Source organism: Ochlerotatus camptorhynchus, unplaced genomic scaffold (assembly GCF_037179485.1).
Source record: "Ochlerotatus camptorhynchus isolate MF236.1 unplaced genomic scaffold, CSIRO-AGI_Acam_v1.1 ptg000357l, whole genome shotgun sequence".
NCBI classification, from domain to species: Eukaryota; Metazoa; Arthropoda; class Insecta; order Diptera; family Culicidae; genus Ochlerotatus; species Ochlerotatus camptorhynchus.
The window spans coordinates 1,809,686-1,829,979 of record NW_027040845.1 but is presented as its reverse complement, the minus strand read 5'-3'; the positions used below and the strand labels follow the sequence as shown (position 1 = coordinate 1,829,979).

The following is a 20,294-nucleotide window of genomic DNA, read 5'->3' as shown; positions in this document are numbered from 1 at the left end:
CGGCGGAAATACGAGGACACCTCCAGGGGATGGTGGGTGAGGATTCCAGGAAAATATGAGACGCTTCGAGCTTCCAAGAGAATATCGAATGGAAGTCTTCAGATACTTTCTGGTAAATCCAGACAATACTTGTAGGGGAAACTAGGAAGTTGGAAGACGTTCCAGAAACCTCAAAGAAACATCCTAGGAAAGTTGTGGAAGAAGACTATCTGGGAAAACATGATCGAAAAACATTTCGGGAAGACAGAAGGCAATTTCAGAGAATGAAAGTCGTAAGAAACCTTCAGAAATGTCAGAATAAAACTCTCGATGGGAGTCCCGTGAAACTTCACGGAAAATCCGGAAGACACTTGCAATGGAAGCCAAAATAACTTCCAGGACATTTCGGAAAAATGTCCCAGGAAATGTAAGGAGAACCATCCGTGGAAAGCTAGCAGAACATCCGGTAGAGATTGAAAGAAATTTTAGGCAAGTTGGAAGACATTTCCTGGAGACGCCAAAAAGGACCTCTGAAGAATCATCCGGTAGGAAATCGAAAGATTCTTTGGGACTCAAAATACTTGAGCTTGAAAGAAACTTCCGCTGCAAGTTGGAAGACATAAGAAATTTCCAGGGGAAGTTCGGAGGAAACTTCTGGAGACAGTTTCATCCAGGCGACGTCGGAAGAATCTTGTCGAAGGAAGTTGGAAGACATTTTCGGAGGAACTCAGAAATATTTCTGGACGCTGACGGAAGGATCTTTCTAGGGCTATAGGAAGTCTGGAGAAACTTCATGGCAAATCCGGTAGACACTTGCAATGGAAGCCAAAACAACTTCTAGGAGGTTTCGGGAGAATGTCCCAGGAAATAGTAGAAGAATTATCCAAATCCCATCCATCATCCGAGATTGAAAGAACTTCTAGGGAAGTCGGAAGCCATTGCCTGGAGACGCCAAAAGGACTTAAAAGAATCATCTCGTAGGAAGTCAAATGATACTTTGGGACTCGAAAGACTTGAACTTGAAAGAAACGTCCGGTGGAAGTTGGAAAACATTTCCTGGAGAATTTTAGACGAAATTTCTGGAGAAAGTTGAAAAATTTTACATACGGAAACCAGAAGAATTCTTCTAAGAATCTTCTCGAAGGAAGTAGGAAGAAAATAGGAAGTCACTTTCGGGTGAAGCTAGAAAGATTTCTGGAGGCTATCGGAAAAATCCTACAGGGTAAGTAGGAGGACACCACAGGAAGATTCCGGGAAAATAGGAGAAGCTTCGGGCTACCAAGAAAATCTTTAGAAACTTTCTGGAAAATCCGGAAGACACTTGCAATGGAAGTTAAAAAAAAACTTCTAGAAGGTTTCGGAAGAATTTCCCAGGAAATGTAAGGAGAATCATCCAATTCCCATCCATCATCCGAGATTGAAAGAACTTCTAGGGAAGTCGGAAGACATTGCCTGGAGACGCCAAATGGACCTTAGAAGAGTTATTCGGTTGGAAGTCAAAAGATACTTTGGGTTTAGATACAATAGAACTTGGAAGAAACGTCCGGCGGAAGTTGGAAAACATATGAAATTTCCTGGGGAATTTTAGACGAAACTTCTGAAGAAAGTTGGACAATTTTACATACGGAAACCAGAAGAATTCTTCTAAGAATCTTCTCGAAGCAAATAGGAAGAAAATAGGAAGTCACTTTCGGGTGAAGCTAGAAAGATTTCTGGAGGCTAACGGTAGGATCTTTCTAGGGCTATCGGAAAAATCTTACAGGGTAAGTAGGAGGACACCACAGGAAGATTCCGGGAAAATAGGAGAAGCTTCGGGCTACCAAGATAACTTCCGATGAAAGTCTTTAGAAACTTCATGGAAAATGCGGAAGACACTTGTAATGGAAGCCAAAATAATTTCTAGAAGGTTTCGGAAGAATGTCCCAGGAAATGTAAAGAGAATGATCCAATTCCCATCCATCATCCAAGATTGAAAGAACTTCTAGGGATGTCGGAAGACATTATCTGAAGACGTGAAAGGGACCACAGAAGAATCCTTCGGTAGGAAGTCGAAAGATACTTTGGGTCTAGATTGAAAGAAACGTCCGTAGGAAGTTGGAAGACATAAGAAATGTCCTGGGGAAGTTCAGACGAAAGTTCAGGAGAGTGTTGGAAAATTTTACATACGGAAACCAAAAGAATTTTTCTAGGAGAATTCGGAAGAATCTTCTCGCAGGAAGTTGGAAGAAAATAGGAAGACACTTTCGGGTGAAGCTAGAAAGATTTCTGGAGGCTGACGGAACTATCTTCTAGGGCTATCGGAAGTATCTTACGAGGTAAATAGGAGGATACCACAGGAGAATTCCGAGAAAATAGCAGAAGCATCAGGCTACCAAGAAAACTTCCGACGGAGTACTGGAGAAACTTCCTGGAAAATCCGGAGGAACTTGTAGGGGAGCCCAGGGGATTTCAGAAGAATATCCCAGGAAATGTAAGAGAATCATCCACGGGAAGTTAGTAGAACATCCGGGAGAGATTGAAAGAACTTCTAGGGAAAAGGACCTCTGAATAATCATCCGCTAAGTAGCATTGGCGTAGCTTATAGGGTGCCTAGGATGCCTGCCCCACAATATAACAATAGGACAATATAAATTATATAAATTTTAAAAAAATCTTGGAGGGGGTTGGGATCTAGATCATGCCTCCTAGGCATCCGTATTAGCTACGCCAAATGATAGGAAGTCGATAGATACTGTGGGTTTACATATACTTAAGGGTCTGTTCATAAACTACGTAGACAGTTTTTTGAGATTATTGACCCCCCCTCCCCCTGCGTAGACAATTGTCCGTACAAAATTTTTTAAATTTATATGGGCTGTGGATAATTCTCAACCCCCCCCCCCTAAACTGTCTATGTAGTTTATGAACAGCCCCTAAACTTGAAATAAACATCCGGGTGAATTTGGAAATCATAAGAAATTTCCTGGGGAAGTTCAGCTGAAACTTGAGGAGAAAGTTGGAAAATTCTTCTAGGAATCTTCTCAAAGGAAGTTCTAAAGAAAGTAGGAAGACACTTTCGGGGAAGCTAGAAAGACTTCTGGAGGCTGACGGAAGAACTTTTCTAGGGCTATCGGAAAAATCTTACGGGGTAAGTAAGAGGACACCACAGGAGGATTCCGGGAAAATAGGAGAAGCTTCGGGCTACCAAGAGAACTTCCGATGGAAGTCTGGAGAAACTTCCTGGAAAATCCGGAATACACTTGCAAGGGAAGCCAGAAATACTTCTAGGGGATTTTGGAAGAATGTCCCAGGAAAATCATCCGCGGGAAGCTACCAGAACATCGGGAAGAGATTCTAGGAAAGTCGGAAGACATTTCCTGGCGACGCCAAAAAGACATCTGAAGAATCATCCAGCAGGAAGTCGAAAGATACTTGGACACTCAAAAGACTTAACTTGGAAGAAACTTCCGGTGGAAGTTGAAAGACATATGAAATTTTCTGGGGAAGTTCGGACGAAACTGGAAAGTTGGAAAATTTTGCATACGGAAACCAGAAGAGTTTCCGGATGACTGCCTGCAGATTCTTTTTGGGTTCTAGGAGAAGTTGGAAGAATCTTGTCGAAGGAAGTTGGAAAAAGTTGGAAGACACTTTCAGGGGAAGCCATAAATACAGCCAACTCTCCACAACTCGATATCGAGTTATAGAACTGTAGTATAAATAGTTTCATGGGTACTCTGATGGTTATTTCTTATGGGATTGTTGTTCTATAACTCTAAAATTCTATAACTCGATGGTCCCTTCAATATCTAGTTGTAGTGAGTTCACTGTATGCAATTTGAAACCGTAGCAAATCATTTTACAGTTGCATTAATTATTTATTACGATGGGTCACGAGTTTATGCAACTTCTCAAAACAGATAACAATCTATGAAAACTGGAGAACCGCTGTACTAGATGGTATATTCAGTTTTGTTGATCATCCCCATATTTGTTTTATAGATTTCTCGAAAGATCATAATTCTACGAAGCTAATGATTCCAGTTTTAGTTTGGGTAAATTTTGTACGATTTTATGAGAAATTAAAATTGTCGACATCTCTGCAGATTTGATAGCTTTTCATTGAAATCCACATTGATGACAACATTGTGAGATGTCCAATAAATCGAACACGTTTGACCATCGCAACAAGCGCCTTTGGCTTGAACAATTAAGATCTTTCATTGAAAAATATGGAGACTAGGTATCTCAGTTGCAAAAATAATTACACTGAGATAGCAAGTTTGTTCGAATACTTTCGATTTATCTCTTTCAACTAGCAGTTAAATTTAACTCGTCAAAATTCATAAAAAATAATAATTTGATGCTAATTCAAGTCACACGTAGTCAAGCTTTCTCTCATACAACAAAGCTGGTCCCACCATTTTGCACACCGGTGTTTGTGATCGTTGAAATGTTGATGAAATATTTATCATTATGGCAATGAGAATGTGAGTCGAAAACCGAAAAGAAACGAACAAAAAAACACAACATGTAGAAAAATGAATACACACGCTTTTTCTGCGAAATTTGTGAAAATCCTTAGAGCAAATACTTACGACATTTTCCTTTTCGCGTTTGTTGAGTTGCAACTTTCGGAGCATCTGGTTGCGCTGTTCCATCATCAGGGTTCGCTCGTAGGTGTACGCCGAGATATCGCTATCCATCTGTGGAGGGTGAAGAACAAAAAGAAGAAGAAGATACGGCGATGAGAATATGAATAAAACTTTTCAACTCGGGCCCAAGATCTTTTTCTTTCCCTACAATGTGAGCCGTACTTTAGGATTCATACAGGAAGTTTTTCCCCCGTTTGGATGCTGTTTGGATGAGCTATTTTTGGTGTGGGTGTGAGATGAGTAGTAGCCCACCCCTGCCACGGTAGATTGGTGGGTGGTTTAAAATAATACGGGATTAAATGCGGAAAAATGGAGTATAGCTGGCACTGAGGCGGCCGAAGATTGATGAGAATACCAAGGGCGACGACTTAACCGCAACTGCGCGTGATGAAGTGCGACAGAGTAGGAAAAAAAGGATGAAGAGCAAGCAATTTCAATTTGAATAAATCGTTATCAGATTGGAGAGAGCGCTCTACGGTGGAGAACTTTTCGATGTGCTTGGCTGGTTTAATTGAGTCTGACGTTGTTATGTGCGGAATGGAATCTGATATGTCTGGTTTATGTCTTAAGATTATATTGAGAGAAACATTTATCTGCATTCACATTAGTCAAAATAAGCTAAAAGGAACTAAATACGGTAATAGTTTTTCGAAAACGGAAATTCAGAAAACCGCTTAAATAACAGAATCAGAAAAATAGTCCTATGGTTTGTTTTTTTTCCGTCGATCTTGTTTTCCGTGCTGAGCACCAATGCTACCGACGTGCCAGGAAGGCAGCTCCCACACCTGGACCCTACCTATCGACCCATCAACTCATGAACCGGGAACCAACGGCTTTACGTCCCATCCGAAGGAAGGCGTGATCAGAGATGTTATATGCCTCAGAACATCCCGGCGGCGCCGACTGGGATTGAACCCAGGCCTTCTGGGGTGAGAGGAAATCACGCTTACCACTACACCACCGGCGCCGTTATATTCCTTTGCGTTAAACAAACTAAAAAAATGTTTCAACTGTTTATGTACTGGAATAAAATTTAAAATATTATCAACTAAATACACTGTGCTACATGATTTTCGAGGATAGTGTAATTTTGTGATTTTTAATTTTCTTATGGCCTTGTAAAGGGCTTTCTTTGGTTAAGTCAGTAAAGGCGTAACCATGAAGCAATACTATGCTGGAGCCGGCTGGGTTTGAGGCAGTGTGGTCGACAATATTCAAAATAATCATTTTGCCCAAAATGTCGTTGATTATTTTGCTTTGAGGATCACTTCTGATTTTGACAATTTTGGGTTTGATAATCGAGCACTGGTGAATATCAACAAACGCGTATTCGTTGATGTATAATAAACTCATTTGTTCATTTCGCTCGTTTCGTAACTACGAAGATGTTCAAAACAAACGCAATTCATCGACACTGGGTTGAAGCGATACTCCTGGCATGTGATGGTAAATGATAAAAACAGACACTGATCTTAATCATACGAAAAATCACTTTTTCCCGAACAAACTTGAGCCATTTACCGTTAATTGTAATGTTGTTCTATTGTTGAAAATCCTGACAATATGGGACGTATTGTACATGTATTGTAATAACAATATGTTAAAATTTCTTGTACAATATAGATTGCTGACAATAGATTTAGTTGTAACTGTATTTTATTTTATGGTAATTGCATGGTTATTTTTTTCCGGGAAAAGCGTTCTATACTAGGCGTCATTCTGGTAGACCAGGAAGTGGAAGATGTGCCTCTATGCTGTAAACTAGTGTAATCTAGAGTCGGTGTATTGGTGTATAATGAGTCACGCCAAGAGTGAAGCCAAGTCTGCCTAATGAACTGTCAAACCGGCTACCTATCGTGCACAGTAAACAAACATTACGATGCTATGAAAGTTCCACGAAAGGTATTGCAATATAATATAAAATATAATCGAAGAAATGATCATAAATACGCAGTGAGCATTAAATTTTCATGGGATACGTTTGGTAATGATCAGTAATGAGAATTTCTACTATTTTTGGTTAAGATAATTTGAAAAAATCACTGATATAATGATTTACTACAGCCGCTTTTTTTTTTCTCGCTAGAAGTCATTTGAAGTTGATGCAGAAGTCCTTTGTTGCCAAGTGAAAATAAAGGGAATCTTTCGAAAACCGTGATGCGAGTTCAACTGTTTTTCTCTTGGCGTGACTCATTATAAACCGACTCTAGTGTAATCAATATGGTGATGGCATATTTCCTCTATGCTCAAGATTGCATGCAATTTAGAAAAATCGCGAATCACTAGGATAACTTCAAGGAATTGACCATTTCGCCGGTGAAACTGGATATTCAGAAGCGCACTTTATGGCTACCGGGGGATGGAACCAATATGGTGCTTAAACATATTTGTTCAACTAAGGGCTTTATGCATATTCTAAAAAAATCTAGACCCACATCCAGAAAATGACAACTTTTCCGGTGATTTCAGATATCTTTTTCTGGCGACCCAGTGCAGAATCTCTATGGTGGTGATATAGGTTCTCTATACTCAAGAGTGTATGCATTTTAGAAAAAATCGCAAATCTCTAGGAGTACTTTTGAGAATAGGTAACTTTCCCGATGAATCCGGATATCCAAAAAAGTGTTCAATAACCACCGGGGGACCAAATCAATATGTCACTGTGATATATCTCTCAACTAAGGGTTCTTCACATTTCCTAAAAAACGCGGATCTCTAGGTCTACTTGCAGGAATTTACCATTTTCCCGGTAAATCCGGATATCCGCAGGACCACCTTCTAGCTATCCATTAGCAAAATCGATATGATTATGGCATATTTTCTCTTTGCTCATGATTGTATGCAAACTTTGAAAAAATCGCGGATCTCTCGGTCTACTTTTAAGAATTGACATTTTCCTGGTGAATCTGGATACCCAGAAGGGCGTTTAATGGCCACCGGGGGACCAAATCAATATGGCACTGAGATATATCTTCTCAACTATGGGTTCTTTACATTTTTTTTAGAAATCAAGGATCTCTAGGTCTACTTTTAAGAATTGACTATTTTCAAGGTGATTTTGGATATCCAGAGGACCGTATTCTGGCCACTTGGTTGCAAAATAGATATGGTGATGGTATATTTCCTCTATGCTAATGCTTGTAATGCAACTTAGTAAAAATCGCGGATCTCTAGGTCTACTTTGAAGAATTGATCATTTTCCCAGTAAATCCGGATGTCCAGAAAGGCATTTAATGGCCGCCGGGGGACCACATCAATATGTCACTAAGATATATCTTTTTAACTAAGGGTTCTTCACATTTTCTAAAGAAGCACGGATCTCCAGGTTTACTTTTAAGAATTGATTATTTTCAAGGTGATTCCATATATTGAGAGGACCGTATTCTGGCCACTTGGTTGCAAAATTGATATGGTGATGGTATATTTGCTCTATACTCAAGATTGTATGCAATTTAGGAAAAAATCGCGGGTCTCTAGGTCTACTTTCTGGAATTGAACATTTTCCCGGTGAATCCGAATTTCCACAGAGCCACCTTTCACGGGAGCTAGATTTCTCGTTCCGATTGGCCACCCACAACTCCAATCGGTTCCTTGTCTGTTCCGTTTGAAAGTAGTTAGTCATACCTTTCAAGTAGGGGCTCAATCTTAAGATGTGGTAACCAAATTGCCTAGAACCAGTCATGTCAACATGAATCGACACGCATTTTGCTCGGGACTTTTCCGGGTTTTTTTCCGTTCCGGCTAGCCAACTACAGCTCCAATTGGGTTTTTATCTATTCAAAATAAAATTAGATAGCCATAACTTTCGATTGGTGGCTGAATCATAACAATTCGTCATCGCGTTGCTGAGAACCAGCCATTTCAACTATGAATCGACACGCATTTTGCAGCCTTGGTACTTTGAGGAAGTTTCGATGGCTTGGGATTATGTCAGTTAATACCGCGGTTCAGATTGGCTCCGTTATCTCCGGTGTGGTTACGTTTACAATTCTGCAAGCAGAATCCTTCTTAATATTGCTAATACGGGATCCACTAGCTCCACCAGCCTCCACAGTCAATCGAATCTCCGAGATCGTTCAGTCCATAATGTAATGAGCTGTACGGCTGACTGATTGATGGACCATCAACCGTACCAAACTGCTGCGGTTGCTAATGCATCTACAGAATGGCAGGATCGTTGTGCACCGGGTTCTTGATGACACCATTCATCAATGCTGCAATTGGAAATTGAATTCTGCAATTCTCTTTACCTATACAATTAGCTTTGGGTCCGGATCCTTAGGCCTACTGGATATTTTTCTGTGCGGCATGATAACTCTGACTAATTTGTTTGAATTTCCCCTAAAATACTTTCGAAACTATGGACATTTCCCAAAAGGCATGAGGGCACGGAGAGTCTCGTCAATTGTTCAATCTTTTATTATGATTTGGTACAATACCGACAAAAAATTAAACTGAAAAAACCCTTCCCCCTCATTTTGAACTAAACAAGTCGTGATGTCGTTTTATATTATATTCTGTGTCATACTTGTCAATCAAGTGCTCTAACGTGCCGATCAGTGTGCTACGATGTGCTTCGGCACAGTGTGCAGAGTTGATTACCCCTTGTACTTGCCACATAATGCAAAAATGGTACAGGCTTAGAAAGCTTCTTTCAATTAACAACTGTGAATGTGCTGATATAGAACACTAGTGGGGTCCCAGTGGGGTTGTAATAAAGCCAAAAAAGAAGAATATGGTCTCCTGAGTTGAAGTCTAGAATATATTTTTGTCCTAACACATCACAGGCTCTCTTTATAAGGCTGTACCGTCCCTACAGGCGTGTATGAGATTAGCAAGCTTGCAACACGGAAGGCGCTCCGCGTTATGAAATACACTGTCTAAGTATTAAGAATATCACCGAAATGAGTTTATTGAGTAATATCTGGGTCATAAATTCATAGTTTCGGAATCGATATAATTTGAAAATCGAAAAATCGAAGAATCAAAGTCGAACTTTAGAGACCTAACTTCACAGTGCTAAAACTTCCACGAAGCTAGAAAAGACCTCAATCAGACCGTCAGGAACCGGTTACTGTTAACAAGTTTAAAAGCTAAAACTGTTGACCAACACACTATTGAGAGTTAACCACATACACCCACCGATGCTGCCACAATTCAACTACGTTTCACATTACCAGAAGTCTTTGCTTCTGAAATCCGGTTTCACACAATGGAAGGCCACATAAAACTGTCACCTGCAGTTTAGCAAAATATACGACCGGCTCTCTATATGCTCTCCTCGCGTGGTACAAGTTGGGTGGAAATTGGATTCACCCAGTTAACAACTGCTTCACTGGGGTAACAAAAGCGCTCGGACACCGCGAAAATGCTGGGTATCCGACGTTCCGAAATTCGCCAATCTAAACCAAGAACACTAAATTTATTATTTTAATTTCCACCCGGCGGCCAACAGAAGCCCTTTCCTATTTTTTTTACTGAGCGAGAACCTTGCTCAACACTGTGAGAAAATGATTTCCTTATTTTCCCCCGGGGGAAACAGAAAACAGTGACTGGACAGAAAAAGCAAACCTTCGCAGAACCCCGATCCCGGCCCATCCAAAAATCCTAATCACGTGCTGGGAGCTGAACAACACAAAAACGGCGAAAACAATTAATGTTTAAAAACTTTTCCCCAAGCTCCGGCAGCCGACGAACCAACCGACGGAATCGGCGACGACGGCGACGACGACGACGGTTACACGGTCGAACTGATCGACTCAAAGTTGAGTCGATCCGGCTCAATTTCGTCTAAAGTGGATTTACTCAAAATTGAGTTGAATTTTCCGGGTTTTTTTCAGGAAAATCTTCTCGAATATGAGGAAAAGCGATAGAGGTTTTACTCAGTCTATTAGTTTACGCCTAGACGGAGTGAAGTTTTCTTGGAGTTTCCTCATATTCGAAAAGTATTTTTTTTTCTGGTTTTCCACGGCTTTTTTTTTTCCCGGAAAATACCACTCACTTTTGAGTAAATCCACTTTTGCTGAAATTGAGTCGACTCGATCGACCGTGTAGGTGAAATTGACAGGAAGTGGGCAAAAAATGGAAGTGAACGAGAAGCTTTCCAGTGGATTTTTTTTCTTTATCTCTCTCTATAGACATCCTGCAGCCTGTTGGAAAAAGGTGCAAAAAGCTGAGAATCGGAAAAGGTAAATCTTCTAATCAACCATTGTTGCCGAAAGCTGGACGCGCGAGATAACAAATCAGCAAGGTCATTTCCTCGTCTCCGGTCGGTCCCGTTGGAACAGTGATTTTTGAGAAAAACTTGTTTTAGGATCCGAGAAAGGGTAGATTTTATTCAGGTTGTTATTACACGGGAAAACGAATTCCAGTAGCTCCGGCAAATGCAGATTGTTAAAAAAAAACTTGGATAAGGAGGGTTGAGTTCACGATTAATACTACCACGTCAAAATACATGATGGCAGAGAACGAACGTGGCAGGCTGAAGTGGCGCTGAATGATGAATTAAGTTGAAGCTAGTCGAGGTATCTGTTCATCTTGGTCGTAATTGCACACCCAACCGGGAAATGCAAGATTCTATTACAGATTTGCATGGAAAGTATACAGAATTTTCAATGTTTCACGACATGCACAGACTTTGTAATGAGGTCGCCGGAAGAGTTTTAACATAATTTAGTAAATTTTATGAAAGCCTAATTTTTGAACAAGCATTGTTTCCCAAAATGCATTGCGTCTAGAAAATCATCTCGTGAAGGTTTTATACAAAAATATGCAATCTGGAAACACTTACTTATACGCTGTAGTCCATTGCAAGAACTGCCATTACATTTGTTGCATGAAACATATGCAGACGATGTAATAAATCCAGCCTTACATTGTATATACGAGAAATTTGTTTTGTGTGAATAAACACAAGCCGCATTACACATTACGCATTACAGCTGGTTTCATCGTCTTGAGTAGGTCCCATATAAAGACGAAAAAACCAAACCAGCTGTGGGTCTCTCTTAGTTCAGTCGGTAAAGGTGCAGCTATACAGCAAGACCATACTGGAAGCGACCGGGTTTGATTACTGAACATTTTTCAACTTCCCTGTGCGTAGAGCATGATTGCATTGGCCATACAATAAAACTCAATGCTCATTCTATGCTCTATGCTCATAGAACACTAAGTTGAGGGCCGGCGTAAAGTCCCAGTGGGGACGAAATAAAGCCAATGAAGAAGAGCCAAACCAGCTGAAATTCCTCAATTAATAAGACTTGATCGATGGTATGGCAGGCAATTTTACGGTAACAGCATCACGAGGAATTGTGTAGAACTGTAAAATTCAGTAAAATCAAAATCATGCCATAAATTACTTCCACCAATTACATATACCATAGAGGAACATTTTTTCGACTCAGAGACTTAACTGGCATGATTTGGGGTTTTCAAAATTTAAAAAATAAAATGCTCTACTGAAATTTGTCTGTTATTGCAGACCAATACTTTTTTTTTGTAGAAAGTCGATTCTGAACATTGAGACATTTTCAAGATTCTAAGACACGTAAAGTTTTTACCATCGAATGATGGTTTTTTTTTCCTTGAGATAATCGTGGATATTTTCTTTCGAAAGTCCTTCAAGCCAATATGAACAAATGGCAGAATTTTTTTTGATCAAGATCAATTTGGTTTTTCTATATAAGTTTTGGTTAATTTTTTTTTTCATTTTGTCGCGATTTATTGCACCATTTTCAATCAAACCTGGCCAGCTGAAGCTGAATTTCAGAAAAAAATTGTTCAGTTTAAATGCTACTACGATGTAAAGCTGAAATTTTACTACGATAGAATTTTCTTTTGGATGTTGGGAGCATTTTTTTTTTAATTTTACTGAACATTACAGAACAATTTTTTTCAGCTTAGCCTTATGTAATGATTTTTATCCAATTTATTCCAAACAGTCATGTAAATAGTATATAAATACAATAGTTACCTGATACTTATCATACTTTTATCTTTGAATAATTTCACAGAACCGTTATTCTAAATCTTTCCCGTTCATGTTGAAGAAGAAGGCTGTTTAAGGTTTACTTTGGTGCAATAAGACCACTGAAAATGTGGATGGGTTTCATAACACATTAGAAAAGATTTTCAAAAACGGGGCTGGCAAAATCGATCCTTACCATTGGTACGGCATTTATTGAAAAATACAATTATTTCTGTCCCACCTCTTTAAATTTAACCCGGCTGTTGGTATTTGGCAGTAAAAGATTAATTATTAAGGAACTTCGGCATGGCAGAATTTGCTTAATTTTCTAGATCATAGATCAAGAAAAAATTGTGATGTTGTGAAATTCCGAAATTTGACACGTGGAACTATGGACAAAAAAGAGTCCATTATTACTGAGAATTCAATGTAAAACATTGAAATTCCGACCATGAACGATGAATTTCAAAGGGAAAAAATATCGCCACAGAGCCTTAAACATTTGTGGAATCTAGGAATTAAATACATACCTGATACCAGATTCTAGGAGGACTTCAGATGCCGGACATTTGTTTAAAGATCCCATACATCAAAAACTCCTATTATTATCAAATCTAACATACAATGCATCCATCGCGATACAAATTGTGGTAATAGTAAAAAAACTCGCGAAAAAATTGTAATATCTTAATGATTAATTTACAATCCTACAATTAATTTGACATGCCTCTTGAAATTATTATGGATTTGGCGATAAAAGTGACTTTTAGTTAAAAATAATTAAAGTATAAATGGCTTAAAAATATACTTAGCCTATGACAAGTTTACCAAGTCTCTAAAAAGTAATCTGCTACCAGCTCGGTTATGTTCAATTTGGGACAAGATATGAAAACGCATCCATGAAAACTCGGAGCATCTTATTTTCCAGTAAGGAAAATCAGAGGAGGTACGCTTGTCACGAACGGTTCCATTCAAATTCGCAACTCCAGTTATTTTTAATTTTTTTTATCTAGCTGAAATTTTTTAGAAATGTTCCTTATATCCATCTTTAGATCGTCATTTTTGAAAAGGGTCGATAGGAAAATGCTAAGCTTATCTTCAGAAAACTGTTTGTTCGATCGGTTTGGTGATTTGCACGATGTTGTAGATAATGGCTGGCACTAGTTGAAGAAAAAACATGCACTCACAAAAAATTGCACAATTTTTTTTTTAAATTAAGATTTTAAATTTTAAAATATTTTTTCTCATAAACGGATTTTTTGTATTTTTGATACGTCTTGCCATCTATTGCACTATAGATCAAGATGGAGAAATGATGGTTATTATTAAAAAAACTTACGTTTTCGGAAAAATATCCAAAAACTTGGAATTGATAGTTTGAAGCGCTTTGAAAGCTGTATACGACAAGAATCACACATTTTTAAGTTACTGTTAAATTGATTCTCTTCAGCTCAACCAATATCTAAATATAACTTTCTGTGAGATTTATACACTTCTTTGAGCAACTTTTTTATGTAAACGTTTATGCATTTATGATAAAAGGTATACATTTGAGATCGCACGTGACGTTTGTTTTTTCACGGATTTTGTTTTCCTATAATCGGTTGCTGATCTTGTCAAAACCAGGCCGAGGATACGATTTCCAATCCCTCAACGATTTCACTAACACAGAGGAAGTTATGCGAGAGCTGCATCTAATTATATTTAGCTCTACACACCTGTTTATTGCCAATGGTAAGCTGTTCCGGAGTCATGTAGTTCCTCCATGGAGCCCTAGACGTCCCATCATTCGTCCCATCATTCGTCCCATCATTCGTCCCATCGTTGACTCGCACCGCTGAACCTGACGGATGGCCCAGGGAAGACATTGCGTGCAAGCTTTACCACAAACCGGACTAGTTTATGATGGTCTTCGCCAAGCGGACCGTCTACAATTTGAACTTCTACATCAACACATGTCAAGCTGCCTTAAGGTTAAATTGGCTCAACTTGGTGACTTCATTCCTTTTTGTCCATTTCTATATTTTCAAACAAGTATCGCTGGTAGATCACCTTTTCGTAGTGCGTTACTGATATAAGATCTACCACCATCTAGTCCTGACAACTTCAAACTAGAGGAACAGGATGTTTCAATAATCAAAGGAACACAATTTAGTCCTTGTTAATAGTGGCAAGACTCGGCTGACCACCCTCGTTATGAATTTTTATATGTTCATAGAGTGTATATAATCCTTTTTCCTTTGTCCTTCTCTTTATCCTTTCCTTATCCTTTCCTTTTCCTTTCCCTTTTCTCTTTTCAGAAAGCGAGTAATGACGCTATAACCATAAGCCATAAAAGGCTAGGACAAGAGTTAGTGCTCATATTGCAACGGTTAGGGGAAAATGAAGCATCACTTAACCATGTTAGCTTAAATGCTTCCAACGACCAATCAATCATATATTTACCAAAAACGGAACGTACGGTACGATATGTTTTCTGAATCATCTTGCCCCTTAAACGCTGCACAGTAGATGTGAAGCATATATCAAATAAACAAGAAAAATTATGGAGTTAGGATTGCTTTAAAGCACTGGCTGTGTTGGTGTTAGATAAGATTAGATTATAATAAAGGGTATTAATTTCAACTACTGCTTCTTCTTTTTAATTATTAAACTAAAGCAGATCATTTTCTCAGACCCACAGCGCATTATATTCTAATGTTGATCCCGTGTCAGACTTAACTTAAATATAGACGTAGGTATTTCAAAACCATGCCCCTTGGTACCATACATTTCTAAGCAATTAGTAGCATGTCAGTAGCACATGTTCAGCCAAAGGTTGAAAGACTCTTTCATAAATAAAACTATCTATCTTACTATTTCAGTACAACGTCAATACCTATCAGGTGCATGAAAAAAGTCGAATTGTTTTATTTTAATATTATGGAAGATTCTGATCAAATCGATTATTTTTATTGAGAATTTTCTGATCTTTCGGAAAAAAATATTGTCGAAACTGGAGAATCACGAAACACATTGGAAAACGGCAAAAAAAAAAAAAAATATCTCGATAACGGTGCGGCTGCAAAATTTTACGTAAGTGCCTTTTCATTGTACATTTGGTGTAATTTCATTATATTAAGTCGATTTGTTTATAGTTTTGGACATACAGTCAACTCTCCACAACTCGATATTCTATAACTCGATGGATTCTGCAGTCCCTTCATTTTTTCATGTATCTAGGCCGTCTAGGCGGTGGCAATAAGAACTAAACAGAAACCTTCAAAAGTTGGTGCTTTGTAAACCGATCAACTTTGTCGCAAACCGTGGAACTTCATAAAATATGAGGTATTGGTCACGCTATGGGCTTAACTGCCTTAATGTTCTTATGTAATCTGAGAGTATAGGTAAGATTTTTTATTTGTATTTTCATGGTATTGCGTTTCATATGAATATTTATACTTTCTTAACGAAATGTGGAAGGTGCCAAAATCTTATGTGCCTTTAAACAATTGGGGCCTTGGCTTTTGCTCACCATCACCCTACCGTTAATACGTCACTGCCATGTATCGTTTTTTCCATAAGTCCATGCCTCCTTTGGTCGATGATCTATGTAGTGTTATTTTGATTATATAACTCGAAATGTCAAAGGTAGAGCTTCTAAATTATGTGATGCTGATGTTAAAATCAAAGGAACTTTAAAAACATGATAAATGGTGAGTACCGTGGACCCATGGACCACATCAGAAGATGTTACTAGTGTTTCGAGCAAAATGGTCCGTACCTTTAATGTATGCCAGGACCTATCATGAGATATATCAAACAGGCTGAATGCTCTGGGTGGATGCTGGGTAATTAGTCTGAAGGTTAGTAGGCCGAATGGTCACTAGGCCGAACGGTCATTCGACCGATCGGTCATTAGGCCGAGTGGTCATTAGACCGGTTTGTCATTAGGCCAAATTCTGGAAAATTATGTCTTAACACGCAACGATAATTTGCTGGTTTGAAAAAGAAAATAGAGGAATATATGAAATTATTCAATATTGGACTCAAAACGCCAACACGAATAAGAATAAGAATAAGAATAAGAATAAGAATAAGAATAAGAATAAGAATAAGAATAAGAATAAGAATAAGAATAAGAATAAGAATAAGAATAATAATAAGAATAAGAATAAGAATAAGAATAAGAATAAGAATAAGAATAAGAATAAGAATAAGAATAAGAATAAGAATAAGAATAAGAATAAGAATAAGAATACGAATAAGAATAAGAATAAGAATAAGAATAAGAATAAGAATAAGAATAAGAATAAGAATAAGAATAAGAATAAGAATAAGAATAAGAATAAGAATAAGAATAAGAATAAGAATAAGAAGTTTGAAAAAGAAAATAGAGGAATATATGAAATTATTCAATATTGGACTCAAAACGCCAACACGAATAAGAATAAGAATAAGAATAAGAATAAGAATAATAATAAGAATAAGAATAAGAATAAGAATAAGAATAAGAATAATAATAAGAATAAGAATAAGAATAAGAATAAGAATAAGAATAAGAATAAGAATAAGAATAAGAATACGAATAAGAATAAGAATAAGAATAAGAATAAGAATAAGAATAAGAATAAGAATAAGAATAAGAATAAGAATAAGAATAAGAATAAGAATAAGAATAAGAATAAGAATAAGAATAAGAATAAGAATAATAATTATAAAAAGAATACGAATAAGAATAAGAATAAGAATAATAATAATAATAAAAATAATAATAATAATAATAATAATAATAATAATAATAATAACAATAACAATAAGAATAAGAATAAGAATAAGAAAAAGAATAAGAATAATAATAAGAATAAGAAGAATAACAACTATAGAAATTCAGGGTGTGCACAAAATCTGAAAAACCGAGAATTCTCAGGGAATTTTATTTTTTCCTGGAAAAATCTGTAATTCTCAGGGAAGTTTCAAATTTTCTTACTAGGGGAATGACGGCTTCGGCATGACAGACTATTTTCGGCAACACAAATTGAAACACTATTTTCACTGGATTTTCTTACGAAAACACTTCGCTGAATGCATGCAAACGATTCTTTATGCTTTCAGCTTCAATTTGACTATATTTTTACCACTGAGAAAAAGCAATCTAGCAAGGTTTTCTTGAAATGCAACACCCGCACTACAAATTGTAGCTGATTTCGAGTTGCCGTTAATAGAACAGCAGATTTACACGCAGTTCAAATGGAACGGTTGCCGAAGAAAAACTGGTTGCCGACAATACTCGCTCTCACTAGAGAAGATTGGAGCTTTGTAAAAGCGTTTCAAAACAGTTTTTGACAATTCTTTCGACTGAAATTGTTAGAGCAGCTGGCAGCAAAAGATTGTAAACAAACCAATACTGCATATGTGTGCGTTCCTTAGAGAAAAAGGCTGTAGAAAGATGGTCGCTGCTTAGGTTGCCGAGAATACGTAAATTCCCCTAAGGATTAAATAAAAGAAGTATAATACATGTTATTATGCAAATGATGAAGTTACCTTCAGTAACAAAATAAATTTTATAAATTCCAGGGCTTGAATTGCTTTTTTCAGGTTCTGGAATGCGGTTATTTTCCAAAAATTTGAAATTTGAACAATTTTTTGAAATTCTGTTCTAAAAAAAAAGATGCTTGTAGAAATTTCCTAGAACCAATTTCCTAGGTAGGTATTTTCCAATATCACAGATTTGAAAAACATCAAGATTAAGAATTGTGCATTTTTTTTTTGCTCATGAAATTGGATGATAATTTCTAAGGATTTCATTGCAAGAGAGTTCTGGGAAAAACTCTGAGAAAAACATCAACATTAAAATCTACCTTTAATGTAGTCCTGAGGAACTCTGGATTCTATGTGAAACCTGAATACCAAGGTAGTCCTGAGTAGAATTCCAAGTTAACTCTGAATAGGATTCGAAGAAGTATTAATGAAAATGAATACGAATTTCTGAAGTTAATTCCTAAGGAATTCTGAATAGGACTTTAAATAAATTCGAAGAAGAATTCCAACGGAATTCTGAGCATAATTCCAAGAAGTTTCAAGGAGAAAATAATCCGGAGCATAATTCCATTAGAATTTTCGGAGAATACTTCGGATATATGCTAAACGAAGGGTTACAATTAAATCTGATAATATTTCCTGAAAAACTAAAAAAGGAACTTGGAAACAATTCCAGGAGGCTTCTGACTCGAATGACAAATAATTTTTAATGAGAATCTATGGAATTTGTTACTTCACTGCAAGCGAATTCATAGGAAACATAGTGAATTCTTTGGAAAGTGAGTAAGATTCAAAGGGCATTCTGAAATGAATTCATGGAAAATTCTGAGAATTATTCCACAGGATTTCTTACACACTTAGATTATTTTGCAGGAGTCAATATTTTTTAATGGGTTTTTGAATTGCTGAAAAAGTCGGTAAAATATTAAAACGACTGTTATCCGTAAGGAATCATTGAAATCGGCAAATTTTATTTTCTATCATTAAATGGGGCTAAAGGGTGGAACGTTCAAAAATTGGTCAATCGTGATTAAGTGCACACTGGTTAATAATGAATAATGATCAGTGATTATGTTGTTGTACAAATGATCAAAATCTCTTTCAAAATACAGGAAAATTATTTGATCAGGCTTCCGATTTTTCAAATGCGAACTGTCGGGCTTTACGTTTCACACCTTTCATCAGATAGGGGAAATGGATGTAATGTCGGCCTAAATGCACCTAATTTGGGCCCATACATAAATTCAACAATCGACTTAATTTTCAATAGCGTCCAAATCTATTCATAAGTACAGTCCCAATGACGCGTTCATCTAGATAAAATTGATAAATAGTAGATTTTTTGCGGTGGGCCCAATCTTAGATCCATAGGCCAACATTAGAGCCATTTCCCCTATGTTACCGTTTTTTTTTCAACCTTATTTGATGCTGAATGTCAATTTGTACGAGGCTCGGTAGCTCAGTGGTTACCGTTTCTGCTTACTGAGCAGAAGGTCGGGAGTTCAATCCCAGGCCCGTCCCCTTCCTTGCAATTTTTCACTTTGCCTTATTCTATACCCACTAGATTTTAATGAAAACAAATTCTTCTTTAAAACCGATCGCATCACTTACCACAGTGTGGGTCCTGATCTAAAAATAGAAATTTGATGAGTGCGCGCGCGCGTGTGTGTGTGTGTGTTTGTGTATTATAATCGCTCTACCAAAAACGATCCCTGCGTGTGCGTGTGCAACCTTTCCCCCCACATCCAACATCCCAGTGATTTCTCGTGGAAGCGCAGAGGATTTCTCGGTTTCCTTCACAGCGAGTACGACGTCAACACATTCCTTCCCCATTCCCTAGTTGACCTGCATTCGGACACGGCCGGCGCTGGTATTGCTAAATATTAGATCTCCAGTTCTTACACATTGAGGATGAATGTTAGTCCCAAACATCATCTGTTGGTTCTCTGTGTAATTGCAGCTCATCTGGTAATAACAGAGCAGCAACCGTGGGCGGTCAATCATTTTTTTTTATTTGATGCTGAATGTCAATTTGCTTTTCTGAGTTTTCCTAGTACGATTGCCCAATATTTTGCAATTGGATTCAGCCTGGGAGGGTTTTTGTTCTTGGGTACGACTTGCACGTTGTAGGCAATATACCGTTCCTGAGTCATTTTCCCATAGTTACAGGAACCGAGGTCTGGTAAAAATAGCACGGA

General features: G+C 37.6%; 1 protein-coding gene across 7 annotated transcripts in view; it reads right to left on the bottom strand.

The window, feature by feature from the left end:
- The window catches only part of kcc (solute carrier family 12 member kcc), an 836,076-nt gene that overhangs the window by 62,894 nt on the left and 752,888 nt on the right, over positions 1–20,294 (bottom strand). For all 7 annotated transcript variants that reach the window (XM_065231465.1, XM_065231467.1, XM_065231461.1 and 4 more), the window contains one exon: positions 4,554–4,661. In XM_065231465.1, coding sequence (XP_065087537.1) covers positions 4,554–4,661 — 108 coding nt within the window. The remainder of the gene's footprint in view (positions 1–4,553; positions 4,662–20,294) is intronic.